This window comes from Aulonocara stuartgranti (assembly GCF_965226115.1).
Source record: "Aulonocara stuartgranti genome assembly, chromosome: 4".
NCBI lineage: Eukaryota > Metazoa > Chordata > Actinopteri > Cichliformes > Cichlidae > Aulonocara > Aulonocara stuartgranti.
This window is the reverse complement of record NC_138942.1, coordinates 12,981,382-13,000,956: the sequence shown is the minus strand read 5'-3', so window position 1 is coordinate 13,000,956 and position 19,575 is coordinate 12,981,382. Positions and strand designations below refer to the sequence as shown.

Genomic DNA, 19,575 nt, shown 5'->3' with positions numbered 1-19,575 from the left:
TATGTCTGAGGGGACTGATACCATGAAGATAAGGGTGTCAGATCAGTGGGCCGCCATGCTTTATTTCCCCCTCGACAAATTTACCAAAGTTTTCACGTCTCATCTTCACACCGTGGTGACAGCCCGACAGGAGGGGTCCAGCCAGACGCATGACAACGATAGGCAGCTCACGCTGACAATAATGCCACCGTTGCTCACGCTGAAGAGAGCCCGTCCCCTTTCATTCCATTGAGAAGGAATGCAGAGAGGGAGAGGGGGAAAGAAATTGAGTATTGGGAAAGAAGGGGGAGACAGACTGGCATCCAGTCAAGGCAAAAGACAGTTTTTTGATCTCCAGACGGTCTGCCACCACTATGGTAATCCTTCAGCAACACCCTTCTTCGGCTGTCAGATTGAAAAACACATGCGTGGATTATATAAACCAGGCTTGTGCACACATAGTCGACTTGTATATATGATAACACTTTTAGTAATAGATAAACAAGTACCAATGGAAATTAATTAATTATTATAATAATCAAATCTAAACACTGCACAACAAAAAAACAGGCATTGTTAATGATGACCAACTAAGCTTGGAGGTCTTTTAATTTTTATGAAGGTTGGAGATTTTAATTTGCTTTGAACACTGAGCTGGTTCTAGTAGGAGCAGTCAATGCACTGTTCTCCCGGGATGTCACTTAATGCTGTTTTGTTAGATGCCACCTGCATCTCTTTGGTACCTTGATGCATCAGCCGCTGCAATATTAGACACCAAGAGATTATGTTTATGATTATGATCATGTTTTATAGACCTCTCCTGTTGGTTTATCAACCAGGACTGGATGTCCACTTTGGATTCTTCTGTTTTGCACTTTGTCTCTTTTTTTATGCTTTGTTTCACCAGCAGATTTATTTCCTTTTCACTTAGTTTCACTGACTGTTTAAGTTTGGGCCATAGAAAGTATTCGGTTTAGGTATTTAAAAGTAATGGGTTCTTTTTTAGGGAGTTTACGGGACTCCTTCGTCACTAAAAACTAGGATTTGCTTAGAAAAAGACTGATCGCTGTTACAATGCGCTTCTTTATAATAGTAACCCTGCACAATGAAAAATGACACATTGGGAGTGACAGACCATAACCCAGTAGCCATAACCCAGTGCATCGGGCAACATAACAAAAGGACACCGTGTGTTTAACTGAGACACGCCAGCTGCTTTGACAAAAGGTCATTGTTTTCCCCAGGAAGAAGAATGAGCAGGAGATTTGTTGTGTCTAAAATCACCTCATTTGCACATATGTACATGGAAGTGTTTGATGTCAGCAAAATACTCCTCAAATGTCTTCAAATGTCAATGTGGTTACTATTTCAGCACAGCTGCTTGTTTGCACCTAAAATCATTAGACATTTGCTTTTTGCCTTGTGCGATATGAGCAGAAAATATGTCAAACTCACTCCACTGGAAACCTGTCAAAAAATCATGACTGATTTATGTTATATGCACTATACTGAGACACATGCACACATTCATCGCGTTCAAATGCGGGTGTGTGGTTCGTCCAGATTAATGCTATTGCGTTCTTTTTTTGTTTTATATTGCGACTTTTTAATCCTGTTTCAAAAGTGAGTTTAAATCTATGACTCTGGTGCGTATCACAATAACTCACAATTTTTTCAAAATTTAAACTTTAATTAAAACTGGAAATTAAATCTATTTCCAGCCTTCTGTAATACTTGAATTTGTTTTCAGAGTTTGAAATACATCCTGTGAAGTCTAGCTTACATTTATGGAATGTATTAGGCACGTTTGTATAAAAAAGGACCCAGTGAGTAAGCAATGAAAGGAATGACATATTACACTTTAATTAAATACAAGTATATAGAAAAAAGTAGTGAAAAACCTGCATTTTTTTCTGATGAGTGCGGATAGGAATAGACAGAATAGCATAGCAAAGCAGAACCTGCTACTCAGTATATAAACATGACACTGTTTGGCTGATATGCATTAGAGTATATCAGAGTGGATTAGAGGAATGTGGAGGCAGGTTGGTGAGAAGAGATCACCTAGATTGAAAAGGGATTTCTAACACTTCTAAATGAGATATGGGCATGCATTGAGAGATAAGAAGCTGCATATGAAAATGGGTCAATTGTTCTGCAGGTTTAGATTGTGATTAAGAAGATTACATTCCTCCAGTGAGTAACAATAGCAAAGTCAGACAGCAGCCCAGTTGTTAGCCACTCTAACAGCCTGGCTGATCCCTATTCTGTCCTTTCACCAGAATTCTGAGTTTCATTTTTTTGAGTTATGGGACTTAAAGTCTTAGGTTCTGCTTGTCAGGCAGCAGATTTTCTGCTGAAACAGAACATAACAAAGCATGGTGTAATTTGACTCATTCCCAGACCAGAGGCTGTTTTGATGAAACAGTGCAGGAGTGTGTCTGATCCCACCACCTCATCCTCCATTTTTCAGAAAGGAATGATTAGACCAGGGCCACTTAAGCCGAAGTTAGTGGACTGCTATTGATTGATCAAACCTGGCCGTTCAGTCCTGAATAAAAGGGAGGGTTTCTGTCACACCCTAATGAAAGGGAGGCAAGGTTTGCAGCTGCCTTTGATCCTGAAGGGATTAAAACAGTCTTGCTTATACAAGTAGAAAGATCATGCCTGTCTGTTTCTCTGTCTATCTGATGCATTGCTGGGAAAGCTATACAGCTCTCTGCTGTAGAGAAGGCTATGAGGCTGGGTCAAGTCACGGTGGGGTCAAAAGATTGGAATCCCTGTGTGGCCAACTAAAAGACCACCTGCTATTTCCAAGCTTTGATCACTGGCATCATTCCTTATTATTATGACTTGTGTGTCTGCAAACAGTTGTCTTTGTAATGCATCACAAGCCTTTGACTGAAGGCAGGAGATCTGAGGATTTTGACAGTCTGTCTGTTTGCAACAAAGAAAGGAGGTTAGAATCAATAGAATCGTTTTGATATGCACGACATCTCCTTGGACGGCATTTTGAAGGAAGTCCTGAAAAACACTAATAAACTTGAAGCCACGCTTTTAATAATTAAAGCTGATTTTCTCTGAGAGAAAACATTTTTGAGCGAGCTGGTGAGGTGGAAGGCTTTGATACAGCCTAGAAGCATTCATAAAAGTTTCAGATGTAGAGAAAGTAATTGACATTTCTCACAAGTTGGCAGTCATAACCACATGTGCTTTGCCAAGTGGACCCTCAAGTTTGTGTGGTCAGTGTCTCTCTGCTTTCCTCTCTTACTCAAACAGACTGTGCACACACATACACGCGCTTTCTGTCCGGTGCATTTTCAGTTTGATCTGTTTTATGGATTTCTCTTGCAGCTCAGTTGAAAAATCCGATTAATTGAGCCATGCTGTGAAATATCTATCAGATGAGGATGCAGTCATTTTTCAGAGTGCGAACCATGCAGTATTCATATCTCCTTGACACACACAGTGCAAAATATAAACTGTTGGTAACATTTGATTTATGCACATATCTGCCTGATTTATCTGTACGGTAACTCGCATACACACGGTAAAGCATTCACTTTAAGTGATGAAGCATTCAACCAGGTTTTCAAGCCCTGGGGCAGTGGGATGCTTTGTAATATGTACAGTCACATGCTGCTCCACTGTTATCCGTGCACTTGTTGTACAGTATGCCCTTGAGAAGCACTGTTTGTACAGCCTTCCAGCTGCTCTGAGAATGATCCATTTATGTTAAATCTGGCCACCAGAGGGTTTTTGTGTGGCTATTTAATGTACATTCACTTTCCCCACATGCATGTTACCGGAAAGGGAGGTTGGATTTGTTAAACAGATGCTGCTGGCCGCTGGCAGACGCCGTAGCTCCCTGTGAACCTCCCTCCTTCTCTCGAGGATTGTTGTGTGCGAGAGAGTAAAAACAGAGTGGCATCAGAGGGAAACAGTCTCTTTATGATCAGTTCATCCTTTGCCTCCAACTACCTGATCGTTAGGCTGAAGATCAGGGAGCTGCATGAGACTTGATAACCGGATGCCTAGCAAAGGAAATCCTGACATTATTGCCTATTTTGTTGAAGTTGCTGAACTCGTCAGTGTATTAGCAGGCATCAATGCATCAATAAATCAGCAATCACCCTGGGGGTTTTGACTTCTATAGATTCCTGCCACCCTGACACACTTTTATATACTCCATTTTATTCACTTTTAATGTGCTGGGTTGATGTATTTTATCGAGCTAGTTACTACAGAACATAAAGTAGGGATTACAACCTTGTGCATAAAAAAATCTGCCCCCGGAGAGAAATGGAAGCAATCTGTTTTTAATATACCCTTCTTTCTCCTTCTCTGCAGCGTTTCTGCACTTCTGTCACTCAGCCTGCCATCCTTGTTGGCTGTGAATGTATGCAGAAACCGAGCAACATTGTTTTTATATCCCATTATCCAGAGAATTCGCCTGGCCTTCTCACCCCTCCAATACATCCTGCCACCACCCTATAATTTACTTTCTACCTGTTAAGACTTCCGGAAGCAGATGCTGTTATCTTCCTGGCTTTCAACAGCCTGTCACATCCACTACCTGCTTCCTTCTTCAAAAGCTGTCTCCCAATACCTCACTGTGTGCACTCCCCGCGGCTCCCGCTACCTGCTGGGAGTCACACCCGCTGATGTCAAACTTGGACAACTTTGGAGGAATAAAGAAGAACCAACACAAGGGTCAGGATGATGAAAGGAAGAACAGGACCTAGGAGTGGAAGACTGAAGGGCACAGTCATAACTACAGGTGTTATTTCTTTATTTTTGTTTTCCTGTTTTTTATCCAAAGCTGACTTTATTGATTTCTCTAACCTGAAACATAGCCACAGAAGAACCTTCCATCGTTCTATAGATTGGAATTGATTGCCTTGAGGCTCTCTTGTCCTGTAAATATTTGCAAAGCTTTATTGATTCCATTAACAGCTGGCTGCTGTTTGTGACAGTGGTATGGATGGTTGCTGTTGGTGAGACTAAACTAATTGTGGAAGGCCAGTTGGTTTTTTCGCAGTGCATTAACATCTTGTTTCACACGTGTAATGTTGCATATAGCCGGTTTTTGCGGAAAAGTGTGACACAAATGGTCACCTGCTTAATTTGTGAGCTCATTTTTAAAACAAACGATTGGAAGACATACAAGCTTACATTTTCTTTGTGCATATTATTCATCTTAAAAGAATGCCATAGTACGCTAGTTACTATCAGAAAAAATGTATGTTGTTATAAGGCATAAACCTTGGATGTAACCTCTTGTAGCTCAGTCTGTTGTTGATGTGATGGAAAGGAAGTGGGGACCCTCATGAGTTAAGGCAATTGTACTCTCACACCACTAGAAACCTATATGCAGCGCTCATATAGGGGTCCGTGATGAACCATACATATAAACAGTGGGTGTTTCATCCAATCTGAGGAAATGAAGGGCCGGGAGAGTGCTGCTTAAGAGCACAAGGGAGAGCGAAGTGGCCCACGCACTGCTGCTCTGTTAACCCGCATCTACTCAACCCCCACCCCCTGCATATTCTACTGTTGTCTCAGGAACACAAAGACTATTTTCAGGCAGCCAATCCTCAGCAGAGTGGCAAAATACAGTCCTGCATGGCCCTAAAAGCCTTCATGACTTTTTAATTGGTGGCTCAGGGCTCTACGTCCAGCGGTTGGAGAGTGGACCCCACTGCCAGAGCTTCACTTCTGGAAGGGATCAAATCTCCCCCGCTTGAGTCTTAGGCCTGTCAAAGCAGTCAGGCATAGAGGCAGTGGATGGGTGGCATCTGAAGGTGAGAGGGAGGGTGAGAGACAGGGTTGGCAGTGGAAAAGAGCAGTTTGCGGTTGAGAAGGGTGGATGATAGAAAGAAGCCAGGAGCGAATGTTTGTAAAGGAAGAAAGAATTTATGTGAAACTGCTGAGGGAAGGAATAGCCCTGCACCAAAATAGCAATTTCTGAGGTGAGAAAGAGTTTGTTCAGTGGAGTTGTATGAGAAAAGTTATGTGCGTGTGTAAACGTGTGTTTGTGTGTGCATGCTACATCCGACAGGGGCAACAGAACATTTGGAAGTGATGGATTGTTACAGCATACCAAACAGAGTAGGAAAGGTGGGTGGTGGATTTTATTGGAGAGCTGGAAAGGTTTTGTGATGAATAATAGTCATGAGTGAATTGGTCATTGTCAGAACCCTCCAGAGCCTATTGAATCAGCAAGGCTAGGGTTTTACAATGAGCTTCAGCCATGAAGATCGGACTGTTGGGTCGTAATAGATGGAAAGTGAGTTGATGGAGGCAGGAGGTACAATAGATGAGGCTAGCTCTCACTGCTGGAGCGGCATTTGTCTGTGGGGAAATGGGCCCCAGGAGAGACCAGTGAACCTCCCACATGCTGTGCAGAGATCAGAGAGCAATATGGATGTTTGTGATGGGCATCTGAAGGCACATGAACACATGCACACGCATGTGCACACAAAGCAGAGTATGGGTAGCTTGCTCATTGATAATGACTTGTTGACCCGCAGCTAATGATCCCTTTCATCTCAAAGCGGAGCATGATAGGCTTTGATCTGTCTGTCATTAAAGAGCTGTCGACTACTTGCACATCCCTTTAGTCTGATCAGCAATTCAAATATACATTAGCACCTTATAGAAAGATATGTACATACACGCACTGTCACAGCTTCTATACACTTACTGGACACTTTATTAGGTGCACCTTGCTAAAAGTGGGTTGGACCCCCAACACAGCATACCTTTTTCTCTTTTTCACACTATTCTGTATAAACACTTCAGACGGCTGTGTGGGAAAATCCCAGTAGATCAGCAGTTTCTGAACTGCTCAGGCCAGCCCACTAACAGCTATCCGATATTGAAAGTAATTTAAATCACCTTTGTTCCTCATTATGATGCTCGGTCTGAACTTAAACAGGTCATCTTGAACATGTCTACAGTTTTCATGTCCAAATGCGTCCATGTGATTGGCTGAGCAGATATGATCTAAAACTCAAATGAAGGTGAACACTTCTAGTATTACTGCCACATCTCTCTCACACACACACAGACACACATGCAGTGAAGCACAAAAAGTCCTTGAATCCATGCTACTCATTAAAGCACTTCATTTACTCAATATGTTAAAAGAGCAATACTAAATAAAAAAACTGATGATTTATTAATATCCAGAGTTGTAATCCACAGCATTATATGTGTATTAAAGCGCATTACTTACCATGGCATGATAAGTTAAAGTGCTTCTAATAAAATTCTTAAGTCCCTACAGGCATTTCAAAGCAGCAGCAGATCTCTGTGCAGTATCTCCTCAGTGTCTCACTAATGGGACTGATGTAAATATGTTCATTTGCAAATCTTCTCTCCAATTTAGTGCTGCTCATATTGTAGATGAAGATTATCCAGGGATTATGAGGTTTGAAAAATGCACTATTTGATGTGTATTTATGCACGGCTTATAGATGTAGTAATATGGAATTAGGTCCCATCATGAGTGGAAAATATGAATGCAAAAAAAGTGTCACTCCTACCTCCCCCATCTGGCTCCCTGTCAGGTTGTCATTTAACGATATTCATTCCCAAAAGTGGAAATTTAACAGACGTTTATGATGCAAATCACAAGCTATAACTCTGTGTGGTGTGGAGGGCCACATTAAGCCTTCAAATCACTCATGCCTTTGCTTGGGCGCCAGTAACATTATGCCATATCTGCTTGATCGTCTGCACATATTTCAGTGTGCTATTGCAGCCAACAGCAGTCAATCCCTCCACTTTGTAGGTCCTTAGAGGCGGAGAAAGTTCAGAGAATTGCCAACATGATTTTTTTTACACTGGCGTGTTAAGAGCACTGGTGGGAACATTTCAATAACACAGCGTTGAAAAAAAAAAAGCTCACTGAATACATTAACCTGATGAAAGATGGTGTTGCTATTTAAATTTATGTAATTTCTAACGATAACCTTCAGGATATACATGACATTGTGTGAAGACTAAAATTGCTGTGGTTGTAATTCCTTTTTGTACATAAAGTGCTACTTGCATATGTATAAGACTGTGCCACAAATAGAGCTAACCTTGGTTTTTACTTTCAGAAATTTAAAACTTCCTAGCACCTTTCCACTCAACATTCCTTTGCATGGGAACTGGATATGTTGCAGTGCAGAGAGTTAAAGGTTTAGGATGGGACAGGCTGGATTCTGGTTCTTAATCTTTGCTGTTTTCCAAAATGGAAGAAAACATCCTTGCCAATATCACTGCAGCACTTGGAGCGATGTTGTGAGTGCGGGTTTAAGTGTATAATTAGAAAAACATCATCAGCCTCATATATTAGATAGCATTGTTGGCACCGGGCTCAAAGCTGTAGTTATGTTGTGAGTGTTATAAAAAAGCTATTGATTAAGGGGTATGGTTTTCCTGTGAGGTAGATTGCAATTTATAGATCAAAATGACACAGTCTTTTCAAGTAGAAATGCTGGCTTGTTGCATTAATCATGAGGAGAAGCGATGACAGGCATTTTTGAAGGAGATGGGTGGTAAGGTACAAAGATATGTGTGTGTGTGTGTGTAACAAATGCTGTATGTAATCAAATTTAGAGGACAGATATTCCGCTTTCTTACCTTAAATTACCTCAATTAAAATCACACCTTTAATCTTCTTGTGCGGTCTGTAAAAATTAAGCGTTTAATCATTATTCATTATTTTCACTCGCAAGCACGCACACATTTATAGTATTCACATAGGACGTTATGCGCAGCAGTTTTAAGAAGGATTGTTTAAAGGATTGTCAAGAAGAGCGCGAAACAATTAGTATTTCTGACTGCGAATTTTTCCTGCTTTGTTCAAGTTGCACGCTTCCCACTCAGCACCCGTTACTGTATCGGGTAATTGAGATGAGCAATGTGGTGTGAAGTCATGTAAGAACCAGCCAAACGCTACCATTAGCATAATGTCAGTGCGTTCAGATCTTTGTCTGCCTGCTGGCGTAGTGCTGGCTGCCTGTCTTCAGACAGTGCCACAGAGCTGTGTTTCTCCTCTGTGTTCGCTCCTGCTTGAGGTGCGCGTGCACTTCAGAGAAAAGAACCGGCGAAGAGAACTGTGTTGATGTCTCAAAGGTCAGATGAGTGACCTGCATGGAGGCTGGCAGTTTTGAGTGGCCATCTGAAGGAACTCAAAATTGGGGGGGAGGGGTTAGCTGTCACACCACACAGAGAAGTACTTGGTGGTCTACAGCAGCTTGGATGTTGGAAGAAAATAATGGTCGTGGGCCTCTCTTTAATGTGTTCTGGGCAGGGAGTGATGTGACAAGCTCCGTTCTGTCAGCTCTTACATTCCAGAGGTCTCAATTAGGAACAGGGGCTCTGTGCTCCCACAGACTGCCTAGTAGGAGCACAGGGCACCCCGTGGGAGCATCTGGTACACGTCAGACTTACCAAAATTAGAAAACATGAAAACAAGCATGTATTCCACCTTCCATACACTCTCTGGCTCTTCTAATATAATATCTGTGACTCTTTCCCGTCAAAGACCCGTTATTGCTCACAAGTAATCGAGTCTGTTTGACCTATCGTAAGTGTGAGAAACTCCTAGTCCCTGAGTGGATTATGCATTCACACCAAAGAAGGTGTTTGTTCTCTGCAAAACAGGTAAATAAAGCATTGCCAACACTGATTGCTGTTCACTCCTAGGCTCAGCGGAAGGAAGGGAGACAGACAGGCAGGCCGTGTAAATGTAATGAAGGGAGATAATAATTCTTTTTTTCTGTCAGCTGCTCTCTGCCATTAACATTTACTGCCAGCCCCTGCCGTTCACTGCTTGGCGCCCATGCACTCTGCCACACTGATAAGAATCACAATCACCAGCTATTCCACGCGCATATATTATAATGGCAGGCACCGTGATACCTTGCACTTAGCAAAACACTATTAGCATGCCAGTTGCATCGCTCCCATTCAGAGGTTCAAAGGGTTTGGTTGGGGAGAAAAGCACGGATGGGACATGGCAGTTTGAGTCCACGCATTTAGCCTCATAAAAATTCTGGTGTCTTTATCTTAAAGACACACTGTCACAAGCGCGCGAGGTTGAAAATGTGAGCACACATTTTTATGCACAGGGACACACCTGTACACACGGGAGTGTGAGGGACAGAGGCGAACAAGTACCACACAGGTTTTCAGATTGTTAAGAGAGTGAGTCCAAAAGCGTACAAGTTTATCTGTATGTTAGTGATGAGGGGAACTGGCCCAGATTTGTTTAACGCATCAAGCAATTAAATCAAGACTTGTCTAATAGCTGCATCTTTGCTGAGCTGCCCACGGGTCCCAAGATGGACAGGCAAGGCAGCATTGCAGGTGGATCTGATTATCTCTGTCTCAGTGCGTGTGAAATAATGTTTCCCCCACCATACCATCTACTAATTAGGATCTAATTATCCAGCCTAGTGTAAACAATCACAGCAGATGGCATTATGCACAGTATTAACTCTAATGACCCGGGGCCCTGTAGAATTCACATTTCAACGCACTTGCTTATTTTATTTATTTATTCCATTAGCCTACTTTCTTTTTTTCAATTCACTTAGGCCTGTTTTCAACCTTCTCATTCCCCGAGAAAAGACTACCCCTCTTCCTGTTCCCAGTGATGCTCTTACAGTCCTTTTTTTTCTTCTTGTATTTGCTCCTTGTTTCACTTACTGGCATTTATCTATTTCTCTGGGTTTATTTTTGAAAAATATCAATTAGATCTCACAAAGATCAAGTAAAAATGTGTACCTATTTCTGCCACCTACAACCACCTGCCTTCTCTCTAGTGGGTAGGAAAAAAAAGGGAAAGTCATAACGATACGTGTATGTGATCTTGCGCACAAAGGCTCACTTCTTCCCCCAAACTGTAGAGGCTGTCTGTCACAGCTGGGAAATAATACTGTGATGTCAGTCACACTACACCAGGTGGGAAGTCTGGATCATTTCCCATTGCACTGAACCCAAAAGAGTTCTCCAAACCTCACTTCCTTAAGACCAAAACAGTTTCATACATTTTGTCCTTTGAAAGGAAGAAATTGCCTTGTGTCTAGCGTACATTTCTATGATACATTGATTTGTTGGATGCAAGGCTATGTTCACAGCTCGCTGCTGCAGTGCATAAATCTTGTTTGAGTGCCACAAAGTCAGGGAGGATTCCCAGCTTTATCTTGTACAGCGCTATGACTATTCCTTCATGATTAAAGACACAACTTTCTTAAATCTAGCTACAGTTGTTCATCTGCGGTTTCCTCTACTGCTCATCGGACAAGGTTGAGCTGACTAGAGACTCAATGCTGCAGAGGGTGTGTAATGGTGGTTGTGGGTGTGCGAGGTCTCATTAATTGATGCCGGGCCTTGTGCCTATGCTCCTCTGCGTGCCGTGTTCTCTGCCAGGAGCTGGACTTGCTAATTAGGCTCCTGGATATCACAGACATGTCCCTCGGTACGCCATACAATATACTGCTAGTGACTCAGTAACACTGGTAAGGAAAGTGAGAGAGAGTGGGACTAAAGGATAGAGGATACAGAGTGAGGAGGGGTGCAAAGAGACATAAAAAGATGGAGAGACATCTTGGCAGAGAGCTCAGAAGGAAGGGACATGGAGAGTAAGAGTGTGTGAGAGATGACAACTGATGAGAGGCCAGGGAAAGAAAGTAGGAAAACGACTGTACTGGGAGAGATCAAGGCTGCCGAGACGGAGAGATAGTCACAACATGCAGAAAGGAAACTGTTATTGTGGGGAAAGGGGGGAGAAAAAAAAGAAAAGAAACTTAAGATGGGAAGAGAAAAAAGGAGGAGGAAATCAAAAAGAGGAAGATAGTGTGAGACAGGCAGAGCATAGCTGAGAGGTAGAGGAAAGCACTCAGCGGAGCAGTGAGGCAAACAGGGAAGAATTCCAAACAGAAAGGGTGTGTGCGTTTGAGTGTGTGTGTGACTGTGAATTTGTCCACGCTGCCGGCTGGAGTGTGTGTCCAGATAATTCAATCTGCTGCCCATTGACTGGCCTCCCGCTCCGTCTTCACTCCTAATTAAATCTCCATTTGTTGGCTGGATGCTACTGCTTCTAATTGTGTTGCTCTAGCCTCCTGTAGACACACAGGCACACCTCAACACACACACACACACACGGGCCCTGCAGTGGGTAGGATCCCAGACACGTCACCGCGGTACATTACACCTCAATTAATCACATCAATTACACATCAATTAACCCATGGCAATCCACTAAACACAGCTGGGATGCAGGCAGCATTTCATCTGTAGCAACCTGAGGACTCTTTCTGCAACATCAAAGCAGGCGCTGCATCAAAAAGAAAAAAAAATTCAAAAATTCAGATCAACTTAACATGAAAAATCCATAGTTCCTTTTCATTTCCTCCTCCAAGCAGAGAGCATAATTATAGGAGTATATGAGCTTTAAATAGCATGTCACGGGTTCTATATTTCCACAGCATAAGATCTCATAGGGGGCTTGTTCATTCTGGATTGCGAACAAAAGAGCATAAGCAGGAGTTGTGGGTGGACATCAACCTATCAAATACCACATACAGATGTTGAACTATGGGCCATTTCCCTAAATGAAGGCTCTTCATCTCGTCTTCCTGTTTCAGGTCTGGCGTGCTTGCTTGACTTCTACTGTAATGGGTCACTTCACCTTGGTGCCTTGTGTTGGAGGACACACTCCTCAATCTTTTCATTGCTCTCCTCCCTACTATCACTTTCCTCATCTCATCATTTCTTTACACCAATTCTCAATGTGTCTTTGACATTATCATTAAGCACTGTGTTTCTTTTTACCATCTGTTTCAATGCCGCTCTCGCTTCCTTCTCTCTGTATTCTCCCACTCAATCGCTTGCTTAATTCTTCCTTTAGTGTCGGTCTGCTTTCTGACTCGACTAGGTGATAGAGTGTAAATCGACAAGGTACCTGCTGTCACGGTGACGCAACCTCACCTTCAGAACCAACCATGTTCCGAAGGGCAGGTGGGCGGGGTGGTGGTGATGGTGGGGGTGGGACGCTGAGGGGTATATACACTTTTTAGTGTGCGCTTATGTGACTTCTAAAGAGCTCTGTATCCTCACTCCAGCATTCTTATCTCAACTCGTGAAGCACCATGTTAAGACGATCTATTATACATGTGTGTCAGTGTTCTTCTGTATGTGCGAATTCATAAGGGAAGAGCTTCATCAGCTTTCAAAATGCTTTTAACCCCTCTCCATCAACCCCGCAACCCACACCCTTACACCATCCCATTACTAGGCCAAGGTCATAGCCATGACAGTTGCATAACCCCCATCAGAGGGTAACCATGGCCCATTTCGTATCTTAAGGTCCAATTCAAGAGCCTAAATGACAGCTCTAAATTTTCCAGTATGACATGATGCACCATGGGTGGACTGAAGGTGGGAAGTTATACACACATATACAGTATGAGTGCATTTGTGTTGAGCTTCCAAGGTAGAGTGAGAAATGAATACAAATGGACCTTCAAAGGAAACAGGCACCGCTAACCACTATAGCTAAATATCAGAGATGCATTTGAGCCAAGTGCCAGCTAGGATGCTGTTACGTCGGCTCAAATGCAGGTGGCTGAGGATTAAACAGAGGTCAGAAGAGCTCCCTGCTGCTGGTGTGGAGCTGGGGTAAGAAGGTTAGGCAAAAAAAAAAAGCTAGAGAATGAATATAAGACAAAAGCTGAATGTGAACACCGTTTGTGTGATTGCATGCCAGCATGGTGCAATGGGGAGCACAATGGCCTTTGGTTTATAAAGCTACCCCAGTGCCTGTGGTCTTTGTCTCACTGCCATTAAAATTCTGTGTATGCAGCGGGGGACCCGGCTGGAGCCATGCCACCATTCAACCTCAGCTGTCAGGTTAGAATAAGGTGTTTTTATATCTGTGGTGAATGGGCTGTGGTGGTGCAGACTGACTGTTAGGGGCAGCTGCTCTGCACAGCAGCCACATTATAAAAGCCCTCCTGGTCCTTCCATGCCAGTTTTCGGTCATCCATAGACCTGCTTGCTTCAGTTAGCTTTTACCTCTGGTCATAGTGGTGTAAGAATTGTTCCTCTATAAGGAATTTCCCCTAGCTTTCCATCTAGACATGAAACCTGCAGGTAACAATGTTGTGCACCTGCCAAACACTGCACTATCACTTCATGCTTCATAGGAAGGGAACTGTTCTCTGGTTAATTCCAGTCTCTGGAAGAAAAGAACTTTTCAGCTTCCTTAAACACTTATATTCTGCGATCCTCTGGAACAGGTTTGCATAAAGGACACTGACTTGTTTTCCATAGCGTCTCATCAGCCATGACCAACACGATGCTGCCCCCATTATTCTTCACTGTTGGGATGGTATCAAGCAGGTAATGAGCCTAGCCGGTAATGTGTCTGGTGTCCTCAGAATGTAACGTTAGGAACTGAGGCTAAAAAAGTTCTGGTTTTATCTGACCAGAGAATCTTGTTTATCACGTCCTGAGACTCCCTTAGGTAATCTTTTGCAACATCAAAGCTTGCTGTTATGTTTTTCAACAAGAAGAGACTTCATCTGTCTCCTCACACTACCATAAAAAAAACCAAAACCCCAAAATCAGTGCAGTGTTGTTTCTCCCACCTTCACACTGGACCTAAGAAGTAGATGTTGGGGTTCTTTGTCACCTCTCCTCCGAGGGTTCTTCCTTGATTACTCAGTTTAGCTTGGCCAAGTTCTGGGAAATATCATATATTCTACTGATGTCTTATGTTTAGGTCTTTTGAAGGCCACTCCTGGAATTTTTCACTGAAGCACAGAGAATCAAGCAAAAAAAATGAGAGATTGAAGTTAAATTTTATGCACATGCCAAACCCAAACCTAATTCACATCCTTTGTCATAGCAAGGGGTCTATAATGGTTTCCTGTGCTTTTTCTTTTAATGTTTTAAGAACGCTTTTAAAGTTCTCGTTGTCTTTCTGGGTGATTTGTGTGGAGTGATAAAAAAACAGATTGGGCATGAAGAAATTTTAGCATTGAGCTATAAGAAAGCTGAACACTTTCTGAATGCAGTGGATATAATATGTGTGTGCAAGTTAGGGCTGCCACAAACGATTATTTTGATAGTCGACTAGTCAGCGATTACTTTTGCGATTAGTCGACTAATCAGATCATCATCCATTGAACATACAGCATACAGCTTATTGCACCAGCAGCATCTGCTCTTATATAACTATCATTAGCTTTCAGCTTTAAGTGTTTAAGGTATGTGCTAACTAAAAATAAAGACAAGATGATAGTTTATTAAATTTTAATGACATTTGCAGAGTGTTTCGGTGGAGTTTAATAAACTCCTTGCTATCTAAAATATAACAGGACACCGGAGTAAATTCTCCAGCATCTCACACTTCTGATGATCAGCTGTCTGCTTGACGTTTATTCAGCTGTGTAAAAACTATAACTTTAATCTCATCCAAACCGATTTACTCAGGAACAAATAAAACACTGAAAAAAGCCAAACAACATTTTGAAGTTATCTAAGTGACTCATATATCATGTTTAACCTGAGTAGCAAAAGACGGCGGTGGGTTTGAAAACGATCTGCCGGGAGTCCGGTGTTCTCACGGCTCTAGTTAGCCTAGCCCCCGCCTAGCTATCGAGCTAGTGGGTAACAGACGTCTCAGAAAACATCGGAGTGCTTTTGAAAATATGTGGTGTCTTGATAAACTGAGCAGATATTTGAGGTTTACACAGCTACATTCTCGCCTGAAAATATGTTAAACGTTTATTTTGTGACCCAGAAAGAATAATAAGAGTAATATTAAAACTAACCAGCTGCCGCCATTGTTGGAAACTAAGCAGGGCCGCGATGGGCCGCGCTATGAATTCTGGGACACAGTTTCTTCTTCTTCGGGGTTTAACGGCAGCTGGCATCCTTGGACATGCAGTGCTGCCATCTTCTGTTTCAGTCCGTTATTACACTCTTAAATCCTACTACTGATTCCTGCGTCTTTTGTGATCTTACAAAGCTTCAAACGACGCGTCGACTATTAAATTAGTCGTCGACGATTTTGATAGTCGACGTAATCGTGACTAGTCGACTAATCGTGGCAGCCCTAGTGCAAGTCTATTATACTGTAGAATTTGCTCCACAAGGCCACAGTGGTTTAAAAAGAGATGACCCCAAAGAGAAATATTACCTGTGACACCAGAGTGTTGTAAGATATAATACACAGGTGCGGTACACTGACCCCCAAATCTTAAAGCTCTATTGTGCCTATCAAATGTGAAAACAAACAGAAAACCCACACTCGCTGCTAAGTATTCTTTTTAGTATTCATTGCTGGGCAAGACGAACCTATTTAGACTGATGATGAGAAGTAGATCGTGCTGATATGTCAAAGCCAAAGCACATTTGTCTTGCTAAACAATAAAAATTAAGAAGAATACTTTTCATTGAGTCCTGACATGTGCACACTCTGTATTGACAGAACTTTGTGCTCCTGTAAGAGCATGCGTGTCAATTTTCGCATGCAAAGAAAAAGTTATCCTAACTTTGACTTATGCAATGACAGTGCATCTATTCACACTTGTGTATTTTTCTGCCATGAAAAAAAAAGAAACACACTTGAAAATGTAATCCTGCCATTGACACCACACATGCAGAGCCTACCACTGACACCAACATGGATCAGCAGCGTGTGTCCTCAGTGTTTCACTGTGAAGTTCAGAAAGCACAGTGAGGGAGAGAGAAATCCGCATCCGACAAGAGGTTCTCCACTGGAAACTCATTAGATCCCAGAGGCCAGTCTTCGGAGGAGCTGACCTTGTCTTCTGTCAGCATTAAGAACTGTTGGCGGTCACAGGTCATTTAAGTTCTTACAGTCTCAAAAAGAAGATCACTTCAGCTGGGTCTTGTGTGGATAGCAATCATTTCTTGGGGTACGCAGCAGAAATTCTGCACACTTATGTCATGCAAGACTTATTTCCTGTTCGTGCTGGCTTTGGTCCTGAAAATATACACTTTGCTCTAGATGTGAAATTGGTCACAAGTGCCACAGATAACCACTGTTCGGGGAGTCATTATTAGAGCTTGTGTGAATGTGTCATATGAGGCAGAAAAAATGTGAATGCATGAATGGTGCTGAAACAGGTAACTGCGGTGGTGATTACAGGGCACTCAATTCCGCAGTCCACAATTTCACAACAGTAAGTCGGTATTATGTATTGCCCCAGACGATCGATGTGTGAGTTTAGGTTTTTTCATGTGCAGGTCTCTAATGGTGGCTTTTTGATAGAGCCATACCGCTAAGTGCACATAGCCACCAAAACCCCAAACCAGCTGGAAGTGGTTGGGTGTGTGTTTATTCAGCCATAAGTGTATGTTTTGGGATTTTCTGTGTGTGTATGTGCAGATATGTGTGTGTGTGTCAAGTACAAATGCATTTACTAGAGGACAGAATTATAACAAAGCCACCACTCAGCAGCTAGTGTCTGGGGAAAAATAGGGACGGCTTCTCCATTTGGGCTCAGACAAAGATCAGTTTGAAGTGGCTGTTGGGTTTAACAGTGTTTGTTTTTGAAAAGTTCATGTAAGGGTGGTAGAAAGAATGGATTACCCAGGTAGTTTTATCAAAAAAAGAAGAAAAAAAATTGCAAGTTTTGATCTTTTTGTATGATAGAAAATGGACTAAGCTGCAGCTAAGCATAGTGTGTGATTTGTGGCAAGCATGATTGCCGACGTGAAACACAAAGGTGCATAGTCGTTCTTTTATTTTCTGTTTCAATCAGGTCCAATTTGCTGTATCCCCTTCTCTGCCCAGCGAAGGCTGCCCTCACGTTCACCCAGTTCCGCCACACCATCCTCTGCATTTACTGCCATAAATCTTGGCTGTGAACTTGCATATGGGTGCGGAGAGCAAGGGTGGCTCCAGTAATCAGCCATGAGAGTGACTCACCTAGTAGACACAGTACCAGGCATGCTCCAGGCCACAGCGGCATACTGCAGCTATTAATACAGACTTTAATTAGCCCGCCACAAACACTGGCACAATCAGCTCAGTGTCGCCCATGGCTCGTGAGGCAGACAGATCAATAGGTCTGATCATGCCTTTTTCATCAGCTCAAATGAAAGCACTTTGTCTCCAAGCTCAGCCCTGGACCTTGCATATCACCTTAAAGTCTTTTTGTGGCTGTACTGGCTGTGTGCAGTGTTGCGGATGAGGCCTGTATAATCTGGTTGCATTAGGGAACTATAAAGATAAATGAAGGGAGGCACAGAGTATAACTCATCCTGTCACAGAAAGGATTTTAAGACGGGGAAACTTTGTGTTTTCTAAAGCAGCCCCTATCACCCCTACCCCCCAACGCTTCCTAATTTCTCACTCTCTCCACCTCTAGCATGCTTGTTTTTCGCAGTATTTTTCTCCATCTGCTTTTGGCCTATTCCACTTCCCCCTTCCCTCCATCTCCCTCTTCTTGCCTGTCTCCCTTTTACTGATGTAGAGGTATGGAAGTGTTCATTTACACTTCTTCTGCTGCACAAATTGCTCTTCTACCTCTATGCCAGCACATTTCAATTTGAAATAAAGGAGTAAGCTGCTTTCGCGGTAACAACTTATTCCGTGTGCTTTTTGGCAGGCTTTTCTGTTGACCTTCAAGTTCCCAATCAGTGCAGAAGAAAAATGGAAATAGCTTGTTCTGAGTCCTCTTTTTTTCCCTGTGAATTGCTCAAATTGTGTTGTGTCTCCTCGCAGAGGTTACTGAATCACTGCCATTTTTACTACCCTCACTCAGCTGCTTCGCTTTTTCCTTCTTTTTCTTCCTTTTTACTCATCTTTTCCTTTATGTTTTGTATGACTCAGTTTTCCTTCTTCTTCTTCTTCTCTTTCTTTTTCTAATAGATGATGTCCCACCTTATTTTAAGATGGAGCCTCCTCAAACCCAGGTTCACCTGGAGGGAAATCGCTTAGTACTTACTTGCATGGCTGAGGGCAGCTGGCCCCTGGAATTCAAATGGATCTACAATGGTACTGAGCTTACACGTTTCTCCTTGGAATACAGGTGAGGAATGCAACCTTGCTTGCCTGCAATAATTCTTTTTTTCCCTTATCTTAACCCTAAGTATCTTACTACATGAGGACATTTTAGAGGCATTTAATTGTAACTAATAGCACAATTGCTCATTTTTATTCATATTCCAAACTAATTTCTATGGATTTATTCAGGACTGATTTGGCTGCATATCTCCCTTGAAACATAGCATCTTGTGTTCAAGGGATTATCAAATTTATTCCGATTTGTATCTCACACTGCATTCAACATTCCGAGATGGTGTGTGCAGATAAATATTCTTTACTCTCCCCTCTCTTGCGGTTTGCTGAAACTATCACTGCCGTAATAAAATCAGACAATGCAAATTCTTTTTTATCAGCTTATATGGTGTGGATGGGCCACTTTGATCTGTGAGCTGTAGTATGCTTTTTCACTTATTTTGGAGATGTTCTGGACACCTCGTATTACATATTTCAGCCTCTAAACACAATGTTGAATTATTGGAACAACTCAGCGTGGTAAAAGAAGTGTT

At 42.5% G+C, this 19,575-nt stretch overlaps 1 protein-coding gene and 1 long non-coding RNA gene across 9 annotated transcripts in view; one reads left to right on the top strand and one right to left on the bottom strand.

The window, feature by feature from the left end:
- The window catches only part of LOC309705450, a 93,890-nt gene that overhangs the window by 17,454 nt on the left and 56,861 nt on the right, over window positions 1-19,575 (bottom strand). The gene's annotated exons all lie outside the window — the stretch shown is intronic.
- The window catches only part of LOC309705447 (protein sidekick-2-like), an 86,997-nt gene that overhangs the window by 30,599 nt on the left and 36,823 nt on the right, over window positions 1-19,575 (top strand). For 4 of the 8 annotated variants that reach the window (XM_082531273.1, XM_082531270.1, XM_082531271.1 and 1 more), the window contains exon 2: window positions 18,854-19,052. The exons of 1 other annotated variant lie outside the window; for it this stretch is intronic. In XM_082531273.1, the coding sequence (XP_082387399.1) occupies window positions 18,854-19,052 (199 nt within the window). The remainder of the gene's footprint in view (window positions 1-18,853; window positions 19,053-19,575) is intronic. 3 more of the 8 variants (XM_082531275.1, XM_082531274.1, XM_082531272.1) reach the window with 1 other exon arrangement.